Source organism: Caloenas nicobarica, chromosome 29, assembly GCF_036013445.1.
Source record: "Caloenas nicobarica isolate bCalNic1 chromosome 29, bCalNic1.hap1, whole genome shotgun sequence".
NCBI classification, from domain to species: Eukaryota; Metazoa; Chordata; class Aves; order Columbiformes; family Columbidae; genus Caloenas; species Caloenas nicobarica.
Window position 1 is genome coordinate 210,208 of NC_088273.1, and position 21,336 is coordinate 231,543.

The 21,336-nt window shown below is 68.6% G+C and overlaps 1 protein-coding gene across 4 annotated transcripts; it reads left to right on the plus strand.

Moving 5' to 3' along the window:
- The first annotated feature begins 495 nt into the window (after positions 1-495).
- Positions 496-21,158, plus strand: L1CAM (L1 cell adhesion molecule). Of its 4 annotated transcripts, XM_065653345.1 has the most exons (33): positions 496-569; positions 748-866; positions 935-1,009; positions 1,088-1,177; positions 1,270-1,335; positions 1,686-1,786; positions 4,519-4,610; positions 5,030-5,044; positions 5,293-5,398; positions 5,805-5,992; positions 6,479-6,601; positions 7,016-7,186; positions 7,698-7,809; positions 8,034-8,215; positions 8,616-8,747; positions 9,157-9,300; positions 10,029-10,140; positions 10,212-10,378; positions 10,888-11,047; positions 11,125-11,249; positions 11,937-12,038; positions 12,566-12,763; positions 12,841-12,911; positions 13,312-13,528; positions 13,853-13,971; positions 15,078-15,294; positions 16,099-16,221; positions 16,638-16,814; positions 17,413-17,535; positions 18,298-18,462; positions 18,660-18,791; positions 19,151-19,223; positions 19,770-21,158. In XM_065653345.1, exons 1-33 carry the CDS (start codon positions 515-517, stop codon positions 19,981-19,983), a joined length of 4,266 nt encoding a protein of 1,421 aa, XP_065509417.1. In that variant the 5' UTR covers positions 496-514; the 3' UTR covers positions 19,984-21,158. The 4 variants fall into 4 exon arrangements, with proteins under 4 accessions (XP_065509417.1, XP_065509418.1, XP_065509419.1 ...); XM_065653346.1 differs by lacking the exon at positions 5,030-5,044; XM_065653347.1 differs by lacking the exons at positions 496-569; positions 748-866; positions 935-1,009; ... (1 more) ...; positions 1,270-1,335; positions 1,686-1,786 and adding an exon at positions 2,667-2,714.
- The last annotated feature ends 178 nt before the right edge of the window (positions 21,159-21,336 follow it).

Sequence of the window (21,336 nt, forward strand, 5' to 3'; positions counted from 1 at the left end):
AGGGCGAGGCCGCTCGCTCCCTCAGAGAGGCGCTGCCCCCCGCCATTTTGTTCCGGACGGGCGGCGCCTATACTTTCCCCATCCGCACTTCATCCCTGTTTTGGGGCGAAAAAATACTAAAAAAACGGTGGGAGAGTCTGGGCCACCGCCCCGCAGCGGCTGACATGTGAACGCTGAACAGAATGGCTCGCGGCTGGCCCGCTGCGCATGCGCCGGGGCGCGGCCGCGCCCTTCCTGGCACCGCCTCCTACGCCATATAAGTCGCGGCGGCCATTTTGTCCGGCGGGCGGCGCACCGCGCAGGCGCGCCGCTCGGCTCCGCCCCCGACAGCGGCGGCCGCAGGGCCACGTCGCGCGCGGGGCGGGCGCCCGCGAAGGCAAAACGCGCTTCCCATTGGCGGCAGGGCGCGCGGCGGCCCTCCCCCGGGAGATGATTGGGCTCCTTGCGGCGCCGGGCGGCGCTGATTGGCCGCCGCGCGAGGGTCCGCGGCGGGAGGGCGGAGCGGCCGGCAGTCATGGCGGTGGTGGCGCTGCTGGCGGCGCTGCTGGCGGCGGCGCTCGGCGCCGCGGGTACGGGGGCTCCCGGGGGGCGCTGCGGGGCGGGCGGGAGCCCCCGGGGGGAGCTGGCGGGTCCCGGGACAGCCGGAGGGCTGCGTGGGTGCGGGGGCTCCCGGGGGTTTGTGAGGGGGACCGCGGCCTGTGCGGGCCCTGGCGGCTCCCGGCGCCCCCCAATCCCCGCTCCCCCCAGGCGAGCCGTGCCCCGAGCCCACCATCGTCCCCTCGTACTACACCACGTCGGACGCCGTGATCTCCTCCGAGAGCGTGTTCGTGGTGGAGATCTCGCTGGTGTGTAAGAACGGCGCGCAGGTGAGTCCCCGGCTGGGGGGGAGCTGCCGGGCCCCCTCCCGGGTCTCACCGCCGCCCCGTCCCCGCAGAGCGTGGCTCTTTACGCCGATGTCAACGGGAAGCAGTTCCCCGTCACCCGCGGGCAGGACGTGGGGCGCTACCAGGTGAGTCTGGGGTCCCCGGGGGGTGACGGGGGGGGTGAGTCTGGGGGCTTAGCGCTCCCCCCCCGCCAATTCTCGCAGGTGTCCTGGAGCCTGGAGCACCGCAGCGCCCAGTCGGGCACCTACGAGGTGAAGTTTTTTGACGAGGAGTCTTATAGCTCCCTGCGCAAGGTGTGTGTGTGTGTTCCCCCCCCCCCCGCCACCGCCGGGCCCCCCACCTGCCTCTGAACCCCCTTTTCCCCCACCCCGCCCCGTGTCCCCAGGCTCAGCGCAATAACGAGGACGTGTCCCGAATCCGGCCCCTCTTCACCGTCAACGTGGATCACAGGGTGAGTTCCGGGGGTCCCCGTGGGGCTGGGGGCGCACGTGGGGTTTTGGGGTGAAACTGGGGGGATTTGGGTGTATTAAAGTGTCCTTAGGTAGTCTGGGGCTGTCGATCTTCTGAGGGGGTCTTAGGGTTTTGGGGGGTCCCCAGGGTCTTAGGGGGAAACCTGGGGGGTCCCCAGGGTCTTAGAGGGGGGTGGGTGATTTGTGGTGTCCCAGAGCGGTAGAAATTTGGTGCAGAATTTGAGGGTGGGTGCAGATCTCCCGGAGCACTGCGGGGTGTAGTTGTGCCCTGGGGGATTCGGGGGGGGGACAGGAGGTTTTTGGGGGTGGTGACCCCCCCGTTTTTCGGCAGGGCGCCTGGAACGGTCCCTGGGTGTCAACCGAGGTGGTGGCAGCCGCGATCGGCCTCGTGATTTATTACCTGGCGTTCAGCACCAAGAGCAGCATCCAGGCGTAGGCCCCCCCAAAACCCGCCCCCCCCCCCCAAAACAGCCCCTCCAGGGGGTTCGCAGGTCCTGGGGGAGGGCAGGGTACCCCAAAACCCACCTCCCCCCAAACGGAGGTGCTGGGGGCCAGGGCTGAAGGACCCCCCGCCATGGGGAAGGGTCCCAAAAAAGGGGGGAGCCCCGAGGTGGGGAGGGGGATCCTCAGTACCCCAAATTGGGGGGAGGGGGCTGCCTACCTGGGCGGGGGGGGAGGTGTCTACCTGTAGGCCCCCCCCCAAATTGGGGGTCCCTCCCATAGTTCCTGGCTGGGGGGTGTCCCCAAGTGCCCCCCCATGTCTGTACCCCAATAAAGGTTCCCCCGTATCTCCCTGTGTGTATTTTGGGGGGACGTGTCTCCCCCAATCCCTGTGAGAACCCAGGTGTCCGGGTTGATGACGTCACACCCCGCACCAGCCAGCGATGATGTCATCAGCGACAAAACGCTCTGACCTCATGCGCGGGGGGCGCCCGGACGCCTGGGTCCTCCCGGGGGGGGTGTTCCCATTACCCCATGGGTAACTGCCACGAAACGGGGGGTCGCTGCACCCCCCGTGCTGGGGGGGGACCCAGGTGTCCAGGGGAATTGCCCTCCCCTGTCACAGAGGACCTAGGCATCCGGGGGGACCTCACCCCCCCCGCTTCCCTTTTGGGTCTACACCCCCTCTCGGGGTCTAAACCCCCCCCGGGGACCCAGGCGTCCCGGGGGGGCTCAAACCGCCCCGGGGGACCCAGGCGTCCGGGCGTCCCCCGCTGTGGCTCAGGGTGTGGCCGCGGGGGCGGGGCGGGGGGCGGGGCTTCCCGCGGGGGGCGGGGCTTCCCGCGGGGGGCGGGGCCTGCGGGCGGATTATGTCAACCCCGCGGCAGCCGCAGCCCCGAGCTGGGAGCGGCGAGAGCGGGTACGGGGGGAGCGGGAACCGGGGGAGCGGGAACCGGGGGAGCGGGAACCGGGGCGGAGGGGAAGGGGCTCCCGCGGCGCCGGGCGGGGTGCACGGCTCCGGGGGGGCTGTGGGGCTGGGCCGAGGGAGAGCTGTCTGTGGGGGGAGCGTGGGGCTGGGCTGAGGTGAAGTTGTGTCTGTGGAGCCGGGCGTGAGGTAAGGGTGGGTCTATAGGTGCCTATGGGGTTGCGCTGAGGTAAAGGGGGCTCTGTAGGGTGTCTGTAGGGCCGGGGCTGAGGTAAAGAGGGATCTATAGAGCGTTTATGAGGCTGCGCTGAGGTAAAGATGGTTCTATAGGCTGTTTATAGAGCTCGGCTGAGGTAAAGGTGGCTTTGTAGGACCTTTATGGACCTGGGCTGAGGTAAAAATGGCTTTATAGAACCTCTGTAGGACGGTTCTGGGGCTGGGCTGAGGTAAAGATGTGTCTATAGGGTGTTTACGGGGCTGCGCTGAGGTTCCGGTGGTTCTATAGCATGTCTATATGGGGCTGGGCTGGGGCACAGGTGGATCTATAGGGTGTCCATGGGGCTGGAGCCGTGCCGTGAGGGGCTTATGGGGTCTCCATAGGGCTGGGTGGGGGTCCCCGCTGTCCATTGTGGGGCCCTATGGGGCATGGGGGTCCCTATAGGGTCTCCACAGGGTTTCTGTAAGTCCAGGGAGCTCTGTTGGGAGTTCTATAGGGTCTCTGTGTGGTGTCTATACGGCAGGGGGGCTCTATAGGGTCTCCACAGTGTCTGCGTAGCGCCAGGGAGCTCTGTGGCGTTCTCTATAGGGCCAGGGAGCAGTGTCTATAGGGTCTCTATAGGGCAAGGGGCTTGTGTCAGGAGCTCTATAGGGTCTCAGCAGGGTGTCTATAGGGCAGGGGAGCTGTGCCGGGGGCTCTATAAGGTCTATGTGTGGTGTCTATGGGGCTGCGGGGCTCTATAGGGTCTCCATAGGGTCCTTATGGGGACAGGGAGCTGTGCAGGGGGCTCTATAGGGTCCCTCAGCAGCCAGGGAGCTCGGGGGGGCTCTATAGGGGCTCTATAGGATCCCAGCCCGCGTCCAACAGATGGGTGGGGCCGGCGCGGGGGGGGACACGGGCGGTGTCACCGGACGCCTGGGTCCCTTTTGGGGAGGGGGGCCCGGACGCCTGGGTCTCCCGGGGAGGCGTGGGGGGATTCGGATGCCTGGGTCCCCCCCACAGCGGTCATTTCCCTACAGGTGCCACGGGCCCTTTCCCCCCCCTACCTGCGGCACCCGGACGCCTGGGTCCATGGGGGGGGGGCAGGGAGGGGCCCGGACGCCTGGGTCCCCTTCTGTGGGGGCGGGGCTCCTGGGTGCCGCCCGGGGGGGGGTCACCGCCCGGTCCCTCCCCCCCCCACCCAGGAATGCGGGGTCAACAAGGGCCCGTTGTTCCCGCCGGGGCCGCCCCCGCTTCCGCCCCGGGGGCCCTCCTGGGGGGGCCCGGACGCCTGGGTCCCCTGGGAGGAGGCGGGGCGGGGGCGCGCTCGGACGCCTGGTTCATTCCCGCGGGGGGGAGCGGTCCCGGACGCCTGGGTCCCCTGTCCAGGGTGCTGACGAGGATGGGGGCGGGGCCGCTCGGACGCCTGGGTCCCGAGCCAAGGTGACAGGTTCCCTCATTAGGCGTTGCCATGGAAACGGGCGCATCCTTGGGGCGGGGGGGAGGGGAGGCGGTGGCCGCCACACAATGGAGCGGCGGGGGGGGGTCCCGGATGCCTGGGTCCCCCCGGGGGGTGACGGTCACCCCGTGTGTGTCCCCCAGGCCCCCGGCCATGGCGCTGCCCCCGGGGCTCGGCCTCCTGCTGCTGCTGGCGCTGGGGGGGCCCGGAGCCGCCATCACCATCCCCCACGAGTGTGAGTGCTGGGGGGCCCTCGCACGAGGGGCCTTTGCACGGGGGTCTCTTGCACGAGGAGCCTTTGCACGGGGGTCACTCGCAGCCCTTTGCGCGAGGAGCCCTTGCACGCTTGCCCCCCCTCGCATGGTGACACCTGGCACACTCGCCCACCCTTGCACAAGGACTCTTTGCATGCTCACTGTTGCACGAAGACTCTTTGCACACTCACCCTGTTGCACAAGGACGCTTTGCACACTCACGCTCGCCCTGTTGCACAAAGACTCTTTGCACGCTCACTGTTGTACAAGGGTCTTGCATGCTCACCCTGTTGCACGAGGACTCTGCACGCTTGCCCTGTTGCACAAAGACTCTTTGCACGCTCACAGCCCCCGCTCACTGCTGTGTCTCTCCCCCCTGTGCCCCCCCGGGATGGTGCAGATGGTCTGCAAGAGCGTGAGTCTGGGGGGGCCCCATGGGGGTCCTGGGTGGGCTCTGGGGTCCTGGGGGGTCTCTGGGGTCCTGGGGGTTCTCTGGGTGGCTCTGAGGACCCTGGGGGGGGTCTCAGGGGGTCCCTGAGATGCCCGGGGGTGTGCAGCATCCTGGGGGGGGTCAGGGTGGCCTGTCAGGCTCTGGGGTACCCAGGTGTCTTGGGGGGGTCCCTGTGGGTCTGGGGGTCCCCGGGGTGTGTGACCCCCCTGCAGTCCTGCAGCCCCCCGAGCTGACGGAGCAGCCCCTGGAGCAGCTCGTCGTCTTCCCCAGCGACGACGTCGTCCTCAAGTGCGCGGCCACCGGCAACCCCCCTGTCGAGTGAGTGTCCCCCGTGTGCCCACCGTGTCCCCAGCATCTCCCCGTGTCCCCTCCATTTCCCCGCTGCGTCCCACGGTGTCCCCCGTGTCCCCACAGTGTCCCCTGTGTCCCCCATGTCCCTGGTGTCCCCACTGCATCCCCCATGTCCCCCCTTTGTCCCACCTGTGTCCCCACCACGTCCCCAACATCCCCCGTGTCCCCACCGCGTCCCCCACATCCCCCGTGTCCCCGACATCCCCCGTGTCCCCACCACGTCCCCGACATCCCCCGTGTCCCCCACATCCCCCGTGTCCCCCACATCCCCCGTGTCCCCCACATCCCCTGTGCCCCCGACATCCCTCGTGTCCCCACCACGTCCCCGACATCCCCCGTGTCCCCCACATCCCCCGTGTCCCCCTGCCCGCAGGTACCGCTGGACGCGGGAGGACGAGCCGTTCGTCCCCGAGGAGCAGCCGGGGGTGACGGTGTCCCCAGGCGCGGGGACGCTGGTGATCAACGCCAGCCAGGCCGGGCGCCTGCAGGGCCGGTACCGCTGCTGGGCCAGCAATGCGCTGGGCACCGCGCTGTCCCCCGAGACGCGCGTCATTGCTGAGAGTGAGACCCCGAGCCCCCCGGGACACAAAACCCGCCCTGGGGTCCCCAAAATACCCACCAGGGACACAAAACCTGCCCTGGGATCCCCAAAATACCCCTGGGGTGACCCAGAGCCCCCTGACTGTCCCCTAAATCCCCTCAGATCCCCCTGAGGGTCCCCTAAATCCCCCCTGAATGCCCCAAAAGCTGCCTTGGGGTCCCCGAAATCCTCCCTGGATGCCCCAGAGCCCCCTGAGGGTCCCCAGAATCCCCAGAGCCTAATGAGGGGTCCCCTGAAATCCCCCTGGGAGCCCCCAGATCCCGCAGGGTCCCCCGCAGATCCCCTGCACCCCGATTTCCCTGCCACGCCCCATCCCCCAAGGCCTGGACATTGGGGTCCCCAGCTGGTTGGGTGGGCAGGGGCAAACCCCTGGGTATGGGGGTCCCAGGCTGGTTTGGGGGACCCCCCCGGCCCCCTGCGCCGCCCCCAGCTGCTGTTGTCCCCAGACACGCCGCAGTGGCCCAAGGAGAAGGTGACGCCGGTGGAAGTGGAGGAGGGGGACCCCGTGGTGCTGCCCTGTGACCCCCCCAAAAGCGCCGTGCCCCCCAAGATCTACTGGCTCAACAGCCGTGAGCAGCTGGAGGGGGGGCTGATCCTGCACCCCCTTATCCCCCCTGCACCCCCAAGCTACCCCAGCACCCCCCAACCTCTCTGCACCCCCTTAACACACCCCTGCACCCCCAATCTACCCCAGCACCCCCCCAACCCCTCCGCACCCCCTTAACAAACCTCTGCACCCCATTGCACCCCGGGGACCCCCAAATCACCCTGCACCCCCACACCCCTTGGGACCCCTGATACACTCCTGGGGTCCCACGACCCCTCGCCCTCCAATAATCCCCCTCACTGCCCCCCAACACCCCATTGCACCCCACACCCCACCACGCTGCCCCCCCTTTCCCCTCTCCATGCCCCCCACGGGCTGGGCGGGGACCGGTGGATTTTGGGGACCCCCCGACCCCCCCGTGTGTGTCCCCCCCCAGGCATCATGCACATCGCGCAGGACGCACGGGTCAGCATGGGCCAGGATGGGTTCCTGTACTTTGCCAACGCGCTTTCGGGGGACAGTCACCCCGACTACATCTGCCATGCGCACTACCTGGGACCCCGAACCATCATCCAGAAGGAGCCGCTCGACCTGCGTGTGCGCCCCAGTGAGCGGGGGACCCCAAAAACCCACTCGAGATCCCCCAAAACCCCTCCAGCACCTCCAAAAACCCCAGGGCTCCCAGAGCCCACCCAGAACCCTGAAACCCCGCCCAGAACTTCCAAATGCCCCCGGCACCCCCAAAAACCCCCCAGCACCCCCAGAGACCCCAGGACCCCTGACACCCCCCCAGGACCCCCAACCCCTTGGTGTATGGGGGCCCCGAGGTTCTGGTGGGGGTCCCTGGGTTTATTGGCAGGTTCTGGGGGGGGTCTCAGGGGTTCTGGGGGGGTCGCTGGGATTCTGGGGGGGTCACTGGGGTCCTGGGGGTCTCTGCGAATGCAGGACGTCTCCGTTTCTGGGGGGGTCGCTGAGATTCTGGGGGGTCACTGGGGTCCTGGGGGTCTCTGGGAATGCAGGGTGTCTGTTTCTGGGGGGTCGCTGGGGTTCTGGGGGATCTCTGTGGTTCTGAGGGGTTTCAGGGGGTGTGTCCCCCCGCTAACCCCCCTTCCCCCCAGGTAACTCGGTGCAGTCCCGCCGCCCCCGGCTTGTGGTGCCCCCGGAATCCCAGCCCCCCCACATCGCCCTGCGGGGGGGCACCCTGGTGCTCGAGTGCATCGCCGAGGGGCTGTGAGTTTGGGGGGGGGCCGGGGCTGTTGGGGAGTCCAGGAGGGGTCCTGGGGGGTGTCAGGGAGGTCCGGGGATGTTGGGGCGTCCTGGGGGTGTTGGTGGTTCCCGGGGGATGCTGCTGGTTCCCAAGGCGGGTTCCCAGCCCCGGGGGGCGTTGGTGGTTCCCGGGGGGTGATGTCGGTCCTGGGGGTGTCTCCAGCCCCCCGTGACCCCCCGTGTCGCAGCCCCACGCCTGCGGTGCGGTGGCAGCGGCTGAACGGGCCCCTCCCGGGCCGCGCGGCCCTGGAGAACTTCAACAAGACGCTGCGGCTGCGGGCGGTGGAGGAGGCGGACGACGGCGAGTACGAGTGCGTGGCCGAGAACAGCCAGGGCAGCGCCCGCCGCAGCCACCTCGTCACCGTGGAGGGTACTGGGGACACTGGGGACACTGGGAGGGGAACTGCGGGCAGCTGGGAGACGCTGGGATTGGGAATAGGGGCACTGGGGCCTCCTGGAGTAGGCGCTGGGAGGGTGGGTGCTGGGGGCACTGGGAGGTACTGAGCGTGTCTGGGGGGAACTGGGAGGGCTGGAAGGGGCACTGGGATGGCTGGGAGGAACTGGGGTGGGTGCTGGGGGCACTGGGAGGCACTGGGATTTGGGAACAGCAGTGGCTTGGAGACACTGGGGTGGGTATCTGGGGCACTGGGTGCGCTCAGAGTGGGACTGGGGGCACTGGGATGCCCTGGGGTGGGCACTGGGCGGGTCTGGGTGACCCAGGGCGGGTCTGGGGGTGCCAGGGGGGTGTCCCTGACTCTCCCCCCCGCCAGCGGCCCCGTACTGGGTGCGGCGCCCGCAGAGCGGGGTATTTGGCCCGGGGGAGACGGCGCGGCTGGACTGCGTGGTGGGGGGCAAACCACGGCCCCGCCTGCGCTGGCGCCTCAACGGCGTCCCCATCGACGGTAGGGACACCAGGGGGGCCCTGGGGGGGGCGGGACAGGGGGGCTGGGGTCTCCGAGGGGGTTGTTGGGGTCCCTGGGGGGATTTTAGGTCCTTCGGGGGTTATTGGGGTCCATCGGATGGTCCCTGGAGGGTGGGGGGATGTTGCAGTCCTAGGAGGGGCTTTTGGGGTCCCTGGGGGGTTCTTGGGTCCGTGGGGGGGAGGTGTCAGGGTCCCCTGGTGGGGTGTGAGGGTCCCTGGGCGGGTGTCAGGGTTCCCAGGGGGTTATTGGGGTCCCAGGGGGTTTCCAGATTCCCCCAGGGGTGTCAGGGTTCCCAGGGGGGTGTGAGGGTCCCTGGCAGTGTGTTATGGTTCCCAGGGGGGTTCTGGGTTCCCCAGGGGGTGCCCTGACCCCCCCTGCTCTGTTGCAGAGGCGCCAGGGGGGCCGCGCTGGGCGGTGCGGGAGGGGGCGCTGGTGCTGTCGCGCCTGGAGCCCAACGACACGCTGGTGGCCCAGTGCGAGGCCCAGAACCGGCACGGGCGCCTGCTGGCCAACGCCTACGTCTACGTTGTGGGTGAGTGGGGGGCACGGCCCCTGGGATCCCCCTTTGGCCACCAAGATCCCCCCGAGCCACCGGGATCCCCCCCACCCACCTGCATCCCTCACAAGCCTCACCCTGCCAAGGGCGTTCCCCCAGGCAACAGCATCCCTACAGCAACAGGTTGCCCTGGCAACCATTGCCATGGCAACGGCATTCCCCCCCAACAGCCACATCCTCCTCGGGGACTGTCCCCGCAGTGGGAGCGCTGCCTTGGCAACGGCATCCCCGTGCCGTGGGGTTTCCTGTCTGTGGATGTGGTACCCACCGTGACCGCATCCCCATGGCAACCACATCCCCACGGCGACCACATTCCCATAACAATCGGGTCTCCCTGGCAACCACATCCCCCACGGCAACCACATCCCCCACGGCAACTGCGTCCCCATGGCAACCGGGTCTCCCCGGCAACCACTCCCCCAGGCAACTGCATCCCCCGTAGCAACCATCCCCGGGTGTCCCCCTTAGCAACCAGCCCCATGGCAATCCTGCACCCCTCACCTCGCTGTCACTATGGCAACACGGCCTGGAGCTGGTTGCCGTGGCAACCTGCTGCTCCCACAGCAGCCCTGCTGCCTCCATGGCAACCAGGGGATACCTGTTGCCGTGGTGATGTCTGGGGCTGTTCTAGGAGGTTTGGGGGGTGTATTTGGGGTTTGGGGGTGGGTCCAGACACCCCGCTCACCGCCTCACGCCCCCCCCAGAGCTGCCGGTGAAGATCCTGACACCGGACGCAACTCCATACGCGGTGGTGGAGAACCAGACGGCGTTCCTGCACTGCCGCGCCTTCGGGGCCCCCGCGCCCACCGTCGAGTGGTGAGTGAGACCCCCTCCCCGGGACCCCCTCCGGGTTCCCAGAGCCCCCCCTGACGTGGTGAACCCCCCAGGCTGACGGCAGCGCTGGAGCCGGCGCTGCAGGATGACCGGGCGTTCATCTTCACCAACGGGACCCTGCGGCTGGGCCCCGTGGGGCAGGGGGACAGCGGCCCCTTCACCTGCCGCGCACACAACCCCCACAGCAATGCCAGCGTCACCGCCCGCCTCGATGTCAGAGGTACCCCGGACCCCCAAATGCTCCCTTTGGGACCGCAAAATCCTGCCTGGGATCCCCCAGAGACCCCAAAATCCTTCCTGGCCCTCCCAGAGCTCTCCAGTCTCTCCCAGATCCTTTCTGAAACTCCCCTGGGATCCCCAAGTCCTTCCTGGGACCCTCACCAGTCCCCCTGTGCCCCCCAAAACCTTCCTGAGGCTCCTACATCCTTCCTGGGATCCCCCAGGGACCCCAAAATCCTTCCTGGGACCTCCCAGAGCTCTCTAGTCTCCCCCAGATCCATCCCAGGACTCCCCTGGGACCCCCAAATCCTTCCTGGGATACACCAGAGTCACCTTGGGACCCTCCCAGTCCCCCTGAGCCCCCCAAATCCCTCCCAAGGCTCTTACATCCTTCCTGGGATCCCTCCAGATCATTTCCCAGACCCTCCAGGCCCCCCCAAATTCTTCCCGTGACCCTCAAGAGCACTCCAGCCCCCCTCCCCGTTAACCCTTTGTGTTCCTCCCCCCCAGTGGCGACGCGGATCGAGGTGCCCCCCCGCAGCGTCACGGCCAAGAAGGGGGAGACGGTGACTTTCCGCTGCGTGGCCACCTACGACCCGGGGCTGGTGGCCCACGGGCTCGAGTGGCGGCGGGACGGGCGGCTGCTGCGCGAGACGCCCGACAGCGACAAGTGAGGGGCTTTGGGGGGGATTTGGGGTCCCCGCACCCTCCCCGGGGGGGCTGACGGCGCCCGCCTCCCTCCCGCAGGTACTCGCTGAGCGGGGACACGCTGACGGTGGCCGGCGTGGACTACGGGGACCAGGGGACGTTCTCGTGCCGCGCGTGGACGCGCCTGGACGCGGCCGAGGCCGAGGCGCAGCTGCGTGTCGTGGGTGAGCCCCCCAAAACCCGGTCCCCCCAGTGACACCAGTTCCGCACTGGCGACCCCAGTTCTGCCCCAGTTCTTTCCCCAGCAGTTTATCCTGGTTCTGCCCCGCTTCTGCCCCTGTTACCCCCAGTTTTGCCGCTGTTACCCCTGGTTTTACTGGGATTCTGGCCCAGGGGCACTAGTTCTGTCCCAGTTACCCCAGTTCTCCACCAGTTTCTCCCACTCCCACTTCTACCTTTGTTACCCCCAGTTTTGCCCCAGTTTTGCTGCTGTTACCCCTGGTTTTGCTGAGATTCTGGCCCAGGGACCCCAGTTCTGTCCCAGTTCTGTCCCAGTTCTGTCCCAGTTCTGTCCCAGTTCTGTCCCAGTTCTACCCCAGTTCTGTCCCAGTTCTACCCCAGTTCTACCCCAGTTCTACCCCAGTTTTGCCAGTTTTGCCCCAGTTCCCCCAGTTCTCCACTAGTTTCTCTTGACTCTCCCCCCAGTTTTCCCCCCAGTTTTCCCCCCAGTTTTCCCCCAGTTCTGCCGCATTTTCCCCAGACCCCCCAGTGCCCCCAGTTCCCTCTGTGTCCCCTAACCCGTCGTGCCCCCCAATTCCCCCCGTGCCCCCTAACCCCCGGTTCCCCCAGTTCCCCCATTCTGCCCCAGTTGCCCCAGTACCCCCAGTAACCCCCCACTGGGTGCCCCCCAGGCCGGCCGGGCCCCGTGCGGGAGCTGCAGGTGCTGGAGGCCGGGGAGCGGGAGGTCCAGCTCAGCTGGACCCCGGGGGACGAGCACAACAGCCCCGTCGAGAGTAGGGGGGCCAGGGAGGGGTTGGGGGATCCGGGGGGGTCCTGGGGGGCTCGGGGGGGAGATCGGGGGCTCCTGGGGTGTCTGGGGGGGGCTGCGGGGAGCTCAGGACCTGTGGGAGGTGATGGGGGTCTGGGGGCTCCGAGGGGATTTGGGGTGTCTGGGGGGGTCAGGGTGGTCTTGGGGGGGGGGGTGCAGAGGCCATGGGGGGGGCTGAGGGGTTTGGGGGGGAACAGGAGGGGTTTGGGGGGGCTGCAGGAGGGTGGCCGTGGGGGGGAGTTGGGGGTGCTGGGGGTTTGGGGGATTCTGGGGGGTTTGGGGGGGTCCTGGGGCATTTGTGGGGTTCTGGAGGGCTTTTGGGGCTGCTGGGGGACTTGGGGAGGTTCGGGGGGGTTGCAGAATTCAGGGAGGTTTCTGGGGGCCTTGGGAGGGGTCCTGGGGGGGGTTGAGGGGTGCTGGGGGGTGTTCTGAGGGATTTGGGGTGTTCTGGGGGGTTTGGGGGTACCCCAGCCCCCCGTTTCCCCCCCGCAGAGTTCGTGGTGGAGGAGGAGGAGGGGATCTTTGCGCCCGGACGCTTCGTGGAGCGGCTGACGGTGCCGGGGGGGCAGCCCCAGGCCTCGCTCACGCTCTCGCCGTACGGCCGGTACCGGTTCCGCGTGCTGGCGGCCAACGCCTACGGGCGGGGGGAGCCCAGCGCCCCCAGCGCCCCCATCACCACCCCCCCGGCCGGTGAGCGACCCCCCCCAGCACCCCAAAGGGTCTGTGGGATTTTGGGGGGGTCTCTGAGCCTCTGTACCCACCCCCAGCCCCTGAGCGCAACCCCGGGGGGGTCAAGGGCGAAGGCAACGAGACCTCAAACCTGGTCATCACCTGGCAGGTAGCGGGGACCCAGGCGTCCTGGGCGGGGGGGGGTCGGGGCAGGTTTGGGGTGGTCAGGGGGGTTGGGGCAAATTTTGGGGGTTCAGAGGGGCCCCAGAGCTGGTTGGGGGGCTCCTGCATCTTAGGCTGGGCTCTGGGGGACATGGGGCAGGTTTGGGGGGGGTCCATTCAACTGGGGGCAGGTTTGGGGGTTCAGAGGGGTTTGAGGGGGTCAAGGGGGGTCGGGGCAGGTTTGGGGGGGTCAGAGGAGCCCCAAAGCTGGTTGGGGGGTTCCTCTGTCTCAGGCCGGGCTCTGGGGGCTGTGGGGCAGGTTTGGGGGGGTCCCTGTATCCGGGGGGAGCTGGGGGGGTGTGGGGGCCGGTTTGGGGGTTCGGGGGGTGCTGAGGCCGTTCCCGCAGCCGCTGGCGCCGGGGGACTGGAACGCGGCCGAGGTTCGGTACCGGGTGCAGTGGCGGGAGCCGGGGGGCAACTGGAGCGAGCGCACAGTGGGGGCCCCCCCCGTGGTGGTGGGGGGCACCCCCACATTCAGCCCCTACGAGATCCGCGTGCAGGCGCTGAACGAGGCGGGGAAGGGGCCCGAGCCCCCCCTGGTCATCGGCTACTCGGGGGAGGACCGTGAGTGGGGGGTCCCCAAAATCCTGCTGGGGGGTGGGGGGTGGAGAGACCCAAAGGGGGAGCAGCACGGATCTGGGGGTGTCCAGACCCAAAGGTGGGGAGACCCCAAATCTGGGGGTGCTGAGAGACCCCAAGGTGGGGGGACCCCAAATCTGGGCTGCAGAGAGGCAGGGAGAAGGGGGTGCATTTTGCAGAGGGGGTCTCTGTCTCCAACCCATTTTGGGGGGCTCTCTCTGGGGACGCCCATGCCGGGGGTGCTGGGGGGTTCGCAGCCCCCCCGGTGTGTGGTTTTGGGGGGGCTCACACTGCTGCCCCCCCCCAAAGTGCCACTGGTGAACCCTGAAAACGTGGGGGTGGAGATCCTGAACAGCAGCAGCGTGCGGGTGCGCTGGAGCTTTTCGGGGACCCCCCAGGAGCTGCGCGGGCACCTCCGGGGATTTCGGGTACGGGGGGGTGAAAATGGGGGTACAGGGGGGAAAATGAGGGTCCGGGGTGGGAAACGGGGGTATGGGGGGAAATATCAGGGCACAGGGGAAATATGGGGGGTACGGGGGGGAAAAAATGGGGGTACGGGGGGCTGTAGGGTGTGGGGGTTTGGGGAGGCTGGTGGCGATGTGGGGGTACGGGGGATAAAATAAGGGTATGGGTGGAAATGGGGTATGGGGGGGCTGTGGAGTTACAGGGGGGCTGTGAGGTTAGGAGGGGGCTATGGGGGGGCTGTGGGCTTATGGGGGGGCTGTGGGGTTATGGGTGTCTGTGGGGTCCAGGCGGGCTGTGGGGGTCTGGGAGGGTCTGTGGGGTTATGGGGGTCTGTGGGGTTATGGGTGTCTGTGGGGTCTGGGGGGGCTGTGGGGGTCTGGGAGGGTCTGTGGGGTTATGGGGGTCTGTGGGGTTATGGGGGTCTGTGGGGTCCGGGGGGGCTGTGGGGATCTGGGAGGGTCTGTGGGGGTCTGGGAGGGGGGGCTGTGGGGGTTATGGGGGGGCTGTGGGGGTTATGGGGGTCTGTGGGGGTCCGGGGGGGCTGTGGGGGTCCGGGGGGGCTGTGGGGGTCTGGGGGGGGCTGTGGGGGTCTGGGAGGGTCTGTGGGGTCTGGGGGGGCTGTGGGGTTATGGGGGTCTGTGGGGTCCGGGGGGGCTGCGGGGGTCTGGGAGGGTCTGTGGGGTTATGGGGGTCTGTGGGGTTATGGGGGTCTGTGGGGTCCGGGGGGGCTGTGGGGATCTGGGAGGGTCTGTGGGGGTCTGGGAGGGGGGGCTGTGGGGGTTATGGGGGGGCTGTGGGGGTTATGGGGGTCTGTGGGGGTCTGGGGGGGGTCTGTGGGGTTATGGGGGGTCTGTGGGGTTATGGGGGGGCTGTGGGGGTCTGGGGGGGGCTGTGGGGTTATGGGGGGGCTGTGGGGGTCTGGGGGGGGTCTGTGGGGTTATGGGGGGTCTGTGGGGTTATGGGGGGCTGTGGGGGTCTGGGGGGGGGCTGTGGGGTTATGGGGGGCTGTGGGGGTCTGGGGGGGGCTGTGGGGTTATGGGGGTCTGCGGGTCCTGACGTGCCCCCCCAGGTGCTGTACTGGCGCGACGGCTGGGTGGGGGAGCGCGCGCGGCGGCACGTGCCCCCCCCCGCCCCCCCGGGCGTGCTGACGGTGGCGGGAGACGTGCGGGGGGCGCTGCTGGGGGCGCTGCGGCCCTGGAGCCGGTACCGGCTGCGCGTGCTGGTGTTCAACGGGCGGGGGGACGGGCCCCCCAGCGACGAGATCAGCTTCCGCACCCTCGAGGGAGGTGAGCCCCCCCGAGACTGCCGGGGACCCCACATCTGTCCTGGGGACCCCCACATCTGTCCTGGGACCCCCACATCTGTCCTGGGGACCCCTACATCTGTCCTGGGACCCCCACATCTGTCCTGGGGACCCCTACATCTGTCCTGGGACCCCTACATCTGTCCTGGGGACCCCCACATCTGTCCTGGGACCCCCTACATCTGCTCTGGGACCCCCCAAATCTGTCCTGGGACCCCCCAAATCTGTCCTGGGACCCCCTACATCTGTCCTGGGACCCCCTACATCTGCTCTGGGGACCCCACATCTGTCCTGGGACCCCTACATCTGTCCTGGGGACCCCCAAATCTGTCCTGGGACCCCCTACATCTGCTCTGGGGACCCCCAAATCTGTCCTGGGACCCCCCAAATCTGGGCACCCTGGGGACCCCTAAAATCATCTGAGCCCCCCCAGCTGCCCCTGAGAGCCCCTGACTTCATCCCGGGGACCCCAACCCTGCCCAGGGGACCCCCAGCCCCACTTGGGGACCCCAGCCCTGTCCTGAGGACCCCCAAATGCCCCTGGGGACCCCCACACCCTCCTGGTTCCACTCTGTCCCCATTTCAGGGTCTCCTGGCCCCATTTCGGGGTCCTCTCTCTCTGGGGGTCTCCCTTCTGCAACGTCAGTTTTGGGGTCCCCTCTCCTGGGGTGTCCCCGGGGGGCTCAGTTTCGGGGTCCCCTCTCCTGGGGTGTCCCCGGGGGGCTCAGTTTCGGGGTCCCCTCTCCTGGGGCGTCCCCGTGGGGCTCAGTTTCGGGGTCCCCCCCAGTGCCGGGCCCCCCCGAGGAGCTGCGCGTGGAGCGGGTGGGGGACACCAGCCTGGCCCTGGAGTGGCAGCGCCCGCGACACCCCAACGGCGTCCTGACCGGCTTCCTGCTCCAGTACCGCCTGCGTGCGTACTGGGAGGCACTGGGGGACACTGGGGGACACTGGGAGGCACTGGGGGACACTGGGGAGGGACTGGGGCAGCAATGGGGGGGACTGGGGGCACCCACGACACCCCAACGGCGTCCTGACCAGCTTCCTGCTCCAGTACCGCCTGCGTGCGGACTGGGACGGACTGGGAGGCACTGGGAAGGGACTGGGAGGGACCGGGAGCACTGGGAAGGGACTGGGGGACACTGTGGGTACTGGGGGACACTGGGGAGGAACTGGGGGTCATTGGGAAGGAAAATTGGGGGCACTGGGGGTGTTTGGGCATTCTGGGGGTGTTTGGGGGGGTCCGGGTTTTTTTTGGGGGGTCTCTGTGGAAGTGCGGGATTTGGGGGGGGTTTGGGGGGTCCCGTCCCGATGTGGGGGTCCCCGCAGTGAGCCCGGCCGAGGGGGGGTCGCTGCCGTACGAGATCTCGCTGCCTCCCGGGACTCTGAACACGTCGCTGTCGCGGCTGGAGCCGCGGGGCCGGTACCGGTTCGAGCTGCGGGCGCTGACCCAGGTGGGACCGGGCCCGGCGCTGCTGCGCATCGGGAGCCTCATCCCGGAGCCCGGTGAGGGGGGACCCCAAAACGGGGGGGGGACACACCCCAAAATGGTGGGGATACACCCAAATGGGCGGGGAACTGACACCCGGGGGGGACACCCTGAAAATGGGATGGGACTGACACCGGGGATGAGCTGGAAACTGGGGAGGGGGGACTGAAATGGGGGGAATCCCAGCACCGGGGAGGGGGGGTCTGAAAATGGGGGGTGGACCCCGAGATATGGGGGGAACCGACATTGTGGGGAGGGGGATCAGAATGGGGAGGGGACCCCGAAAATGGGGGCAAAACCCTGAAAATTTGGGGGAGGCAACAGCTGGGGGGGACCTGACATTGGGGAGGGGGCCTGAAACCTGGAGTGGGGCCCTGGCACTAGGGGTGGGGGTCCCAAAACTTGGGGAGGGGGCCTGAAACCCGGGGGGGGACCCTGAAACTGGGGGGGAAGGAACCGGCACCGGGCGGGGGGCCCAAGGGCCAGGGGAGGGCTGGTGCTGGGGGCGCCCTGTTTCTGGGGGCACTGCCCCGTTTTTGGGGACGCACGCAGGGTCTGGGGTGATGGGGGGGTCGGGGGGCCCCCCACGCTGCTGACCCCCCCGTCCCCCCCCAGTGCTGCCGGCGCTGGGCAGCGTGGTGGTGGGGGAGGTGGGGGAGGACTTCACCGTCCTGCGCTGGACCCTCGCCCACCCCCAGGACAACGTGGAGTTCGAGGTCCAGTACATGAGCAAAACCAGTAAGGGCGGCAAACTGGGACGGGGGGAGGGCGTGTGGGCAAGGGGTGGGGTTTGGGGGAGGAAATGGGGTTTGGGGGTCCCATGTGGGGTTTGGGGGGTCCTGAGCGGGGAGGGATGAAGTGTCGGGGGGGAAAAATGTGATGTGGGGTTTGGGGAGTCCACGTGGAGTTTGGGGGGCGGTCTGGGTAAGGTGGGGTTCCCCACTGGGGGTTTGGGGGAGGATGTGGGGTTTGGGGGGGCCCCACTGGGGCTTTGGGGGAGGATGTGGGGTTTGGGGGGGCCCCACTAGGGATTTGGGGGAGGATGTGGGGTTTGGGGGGGCCCCACTGGGGATTTGGGGGAGGATGTGGGGTTTGGGGGGGCCCCACTGGGGATTTGGGGACGGATGTGGGGTTTGGGGGGGCCCCACTAGGGATTTGGGGGAGGATGTGGGGTTTGGGGGGGCCCCACTGGGGATTTGGGGGAGGATGTGGGGTTTGGGGGGGCCCCACTGGGGATTTGGGGGAGGATGTGGGGTTTGGGGGGGCCCCACTGGGGATTTGGGGGAGGATGTGGGGTTTGGGGGGGCCCCACTGGGGATTTGGGGGAGGATGTGGGGTTTGGGGGGGGATGTGGGGTTTGGGGGGATGTGGGGTTTGGGGGGATGTGGGATCTGAGGGCGCCTCTGGGTGCATTTTGGGGCAGGAACGGGGCGTTGGGTGTGCCAGGAGAAGGGGGGCTGAGGCCTGGGGGGGCTGGGGGTGACCCCGCGTGCCCCCCAGCCGAGGAGCCCTGGCGCACGTCGGGCCAGGCCAACTCCTCGCTGGGCCGGTACCGCCTGGGCGACCTGCGCCCCGGCACCTCCTACCGCGTCCAGTTCGTGGGGCGCAACCACTCGGGCGAGCGCGTGGCCTTCTGGGAGAGCGAGGTGCAGACCAACGGCACGCGTGAGTCCCCCCGGCACCCCAAAACCCGCGGGCGGCCTCGAAACCGCCTCCAGCGCCTGCGGGTGCCCTTGAAACCGCCTTTTCCCCTTTGGACCCCCCCAGCTGCTGGTTTTCCCCGGCCAGGCTGCTCGGGGGGGGTCCCCAGAGCCAGTTGCCCCCTCCCCACGTTGATACCCCCCCGTCTGACCCCCCCGCAGTGATACCGAGCCCCGCGGGCGGCTTCACCAGCGAGGGCTGGTTCATCGGCTTCGTCAGCGCCGTGGTGCTGCTGCTGCTCCTGCTCCTCATCCTCTGCTTCATCAAGCGCAGCAAGGGGGGCAAGTATTCGGGTGAGCCCCCCCAGACCCCCCTTGGGACCCCACTGACCCCCCTGGGGCGCTCTCGAGGTGATAAAGGCTTTCATCAGGGTTTTGGGGGGGTCCTTAAGTGATGGGGGAGTTCTCCAAGGCTTGGGGATGGGGTCCCTAAGTTGTGTGGGGGGGGTCCCTAAGCTGTGGGGGGGTCCCCAAGGCTTGGGAGGGGGTCTTCAATTTGTGGGAGGGGCCATTGGGACGGACATATATGGGGAGGGCTCTGAAGCTTTAGGGGGGGCCCTGGGGGGGTCCCCGAGGGTTGAGGGAGTTCGGGGGGGTCCCCAGAGCTGGGGGGGGTCCCGGCGCCCCCCGACCCGATCCGTGTCCCCCCCCAGTGAAGGACAAGGAGGACACGCAGGTGGACTCGGAGGCCCGGCCCATGAAGGACGAGACCTTTGGGGAGTACAGGTGCGGGGCGTGGCCTGTGGGGCGTGGCCCGTGGGGCGTGGCCCGCCCGAGGGGGCGTGGTCTGTGCGAGTGGGGCGGGGCTTATCGCGGTGGGCGGGGCTAGAGCCACCGGCCACCCTCTACTCCCTCCCTGCCCTCTTCCCACTGATCGCTCCTCTCTCGCTAATTAGTCCCCTGCTCATTAACTCCCCCCCTCCTTGCTAATTGCCCCCGGGAGTGGAGCTTCCCCTCCAGCCTTCCCCCCCCACCCCTTGACGCTTTGTCTCTCCCGCTGCTGCCTCGGCTCCCGCAGGTCCCTGGAGAGGTAAGGGGGGGGCTGGGGCTGTCACCGCGTCTTTGGGGGGGGTGTCACCGCATCCTGGGGGGTGTCACCGCATCCTGGGGGGTGTCACCATGTCACTGCGTCCCTGGCGGGGTCACGGGATGCCCGGGGAGGCGGTGGCGGCGGTGGCGGCAACGGGGTTGGCGACCCAGATAGGAGCGCGGGGTGCCGGTGCCGGTGCCGCCGGCGGTGCCGCTGACACCGGTGGCCTCGTGCCGGCGCAGTGACGGGGAGGAGAAGGCGTCGGGCAGCTCGGGCCGGTCGCTGGGGGCGGCGGGGGCGGCGCTGGGCAGCGACGACAGCCTGGCCGGCTACGGTGGAAGCGCCGACGTGCAGTTCAACGAGGACGGCTCCTTCATCGGCCAGTACAGCGGCGCCCGCGGCACCGCCGGCAGCTCCGGCCCCGCCAGCCCCTCGGCCGCGCCCCCCCTCGAGTAGGGGGCTGCGGGAACCCCCCAGGGGCTGGGGGAGCCCCCATTGCATTGGGGACCCCCCCAGGGCTGGGGGAGGCCCCTGTTGTATTGGGGACCCCCCTGGGGCTGGGGGAGCCCCTGGTGGTGTTGGGGAAGCCCCCTGGGTCTGGGGGAGCCCCCATGGCATTGAGGGACCGTTTATGACATTGGAGACTTCTCCAAGACGGTGGGGACCCCCCCCCAGCATTGGGGGAGCCCCCACAGCTTTGAGAGACCCCTTATGACATTGGGAACCCCCCCACGGCACTGGGGATGCCCCCATTGCCTTGAGAGACCCCTTATGACATTGGGAACCCCCCCACGGCATTGGGGACCCCCCCACGGCACTGGGGATGCCCCCATTGCCTTGAGAGACCCCTTATGACATTGAAGGCCCCCCTATGACACTGGGGACCCCCCCAGAGTATTGGGGACCCCCCTGGAGCTCTGGACCCACCCCAAGCCAAGGGGGACCCCAACCCCCTCCTGTCGTGTCCCCCCCCATTTAAGGGCCCCCCCCACCCCCTTTCACTGCCAAAGGGGGGGACCCCTCAGTGCCCCCCCCCAGCCCCTGTGCAATGGGGGGGCTGTGGGGGGGGCGGGGAGCCCCGTTGGAATTAGCCAAAAAATAGGGGGACCCCCCCACCCCCCACCCACCCTGGCTGTGGTGGGGGGGCCGGACGCCTGGGTTCTCTTTAGACCAAATGATGGGGGTGGGATTTTGCCCCCCCCCCCCCCATTTCAGCCCCCCCCCCCCCGGCCTTCAGGGCCCCCCTGACCCCTCAGAGTTTGGGGGGGCCGATGTGTGTGTGTTTCCCCCCCATGAATGCATCTCACGGCGCGGCCTTGGCAACTCTCACCCGAGCCGATGGCCCCCCCGCGGGGGGGCTGCACCCCCTGACCCCCCCGGACCCCCGGACCCCCGAACCCCCACCCCCCGTGCGCTGGTGTCGTAGCTGCGTAGCCCCCCCCCGTGTGTGCGGTTCCCCCCCCCGGGAAAAAGAAGCGGAAAAGGCCCCAAAACGGCAGCTGAGCCCCCCCCGCGTGCCCCCGCGCCCCCTATACATACTGTACATACCCCCTGTACAAAAACCGCCAGAACACATGGAGCAAAAAACACAAAAAAGGGGAAATTTCATTCCCCCGCCCCGCGGTGAAATAAAGGAGGAACCTGCCGGGAGGGTGCTTGGGGTGTCTATAGGGGCTGGGACCTATAGATCCTGGGGGGGGCTCGGGGGGTCTATAGGGGGCCAGAGGGGTCTATGGGGGGCTCTATGGGGGGGTATAGGAGGCTGGAGGGGTCTATAGGGGGCTGTGGAGGTTTATGGGGGCTATAGGC

Bases quoted from the DNA above. Each gene is read 5' to 3' on its own strand.
- L1CAM (XM_065653345.1), top strand. From the start codon at position 515: ATGGCGGTGGTGGCGCTGCTGGCGGCGCTGCTGGCGGCGGCGCTCGGC. The intron at 1,178-1,269 runs GTGTGTGTGTGT...CCGTGTCCCCAG, and splicing joins CTTATAGCTCCCTGCGCAAG to GCTCAGCGCAATAACGAGGA. The intron at 12,912-13,311 runs GTAGCGGGGACC...CCGTTCCCGCAG, and splicing joins ACCTGGTCATCACCTGGCAG to CCGCTGGCGCCGGGGGACTG.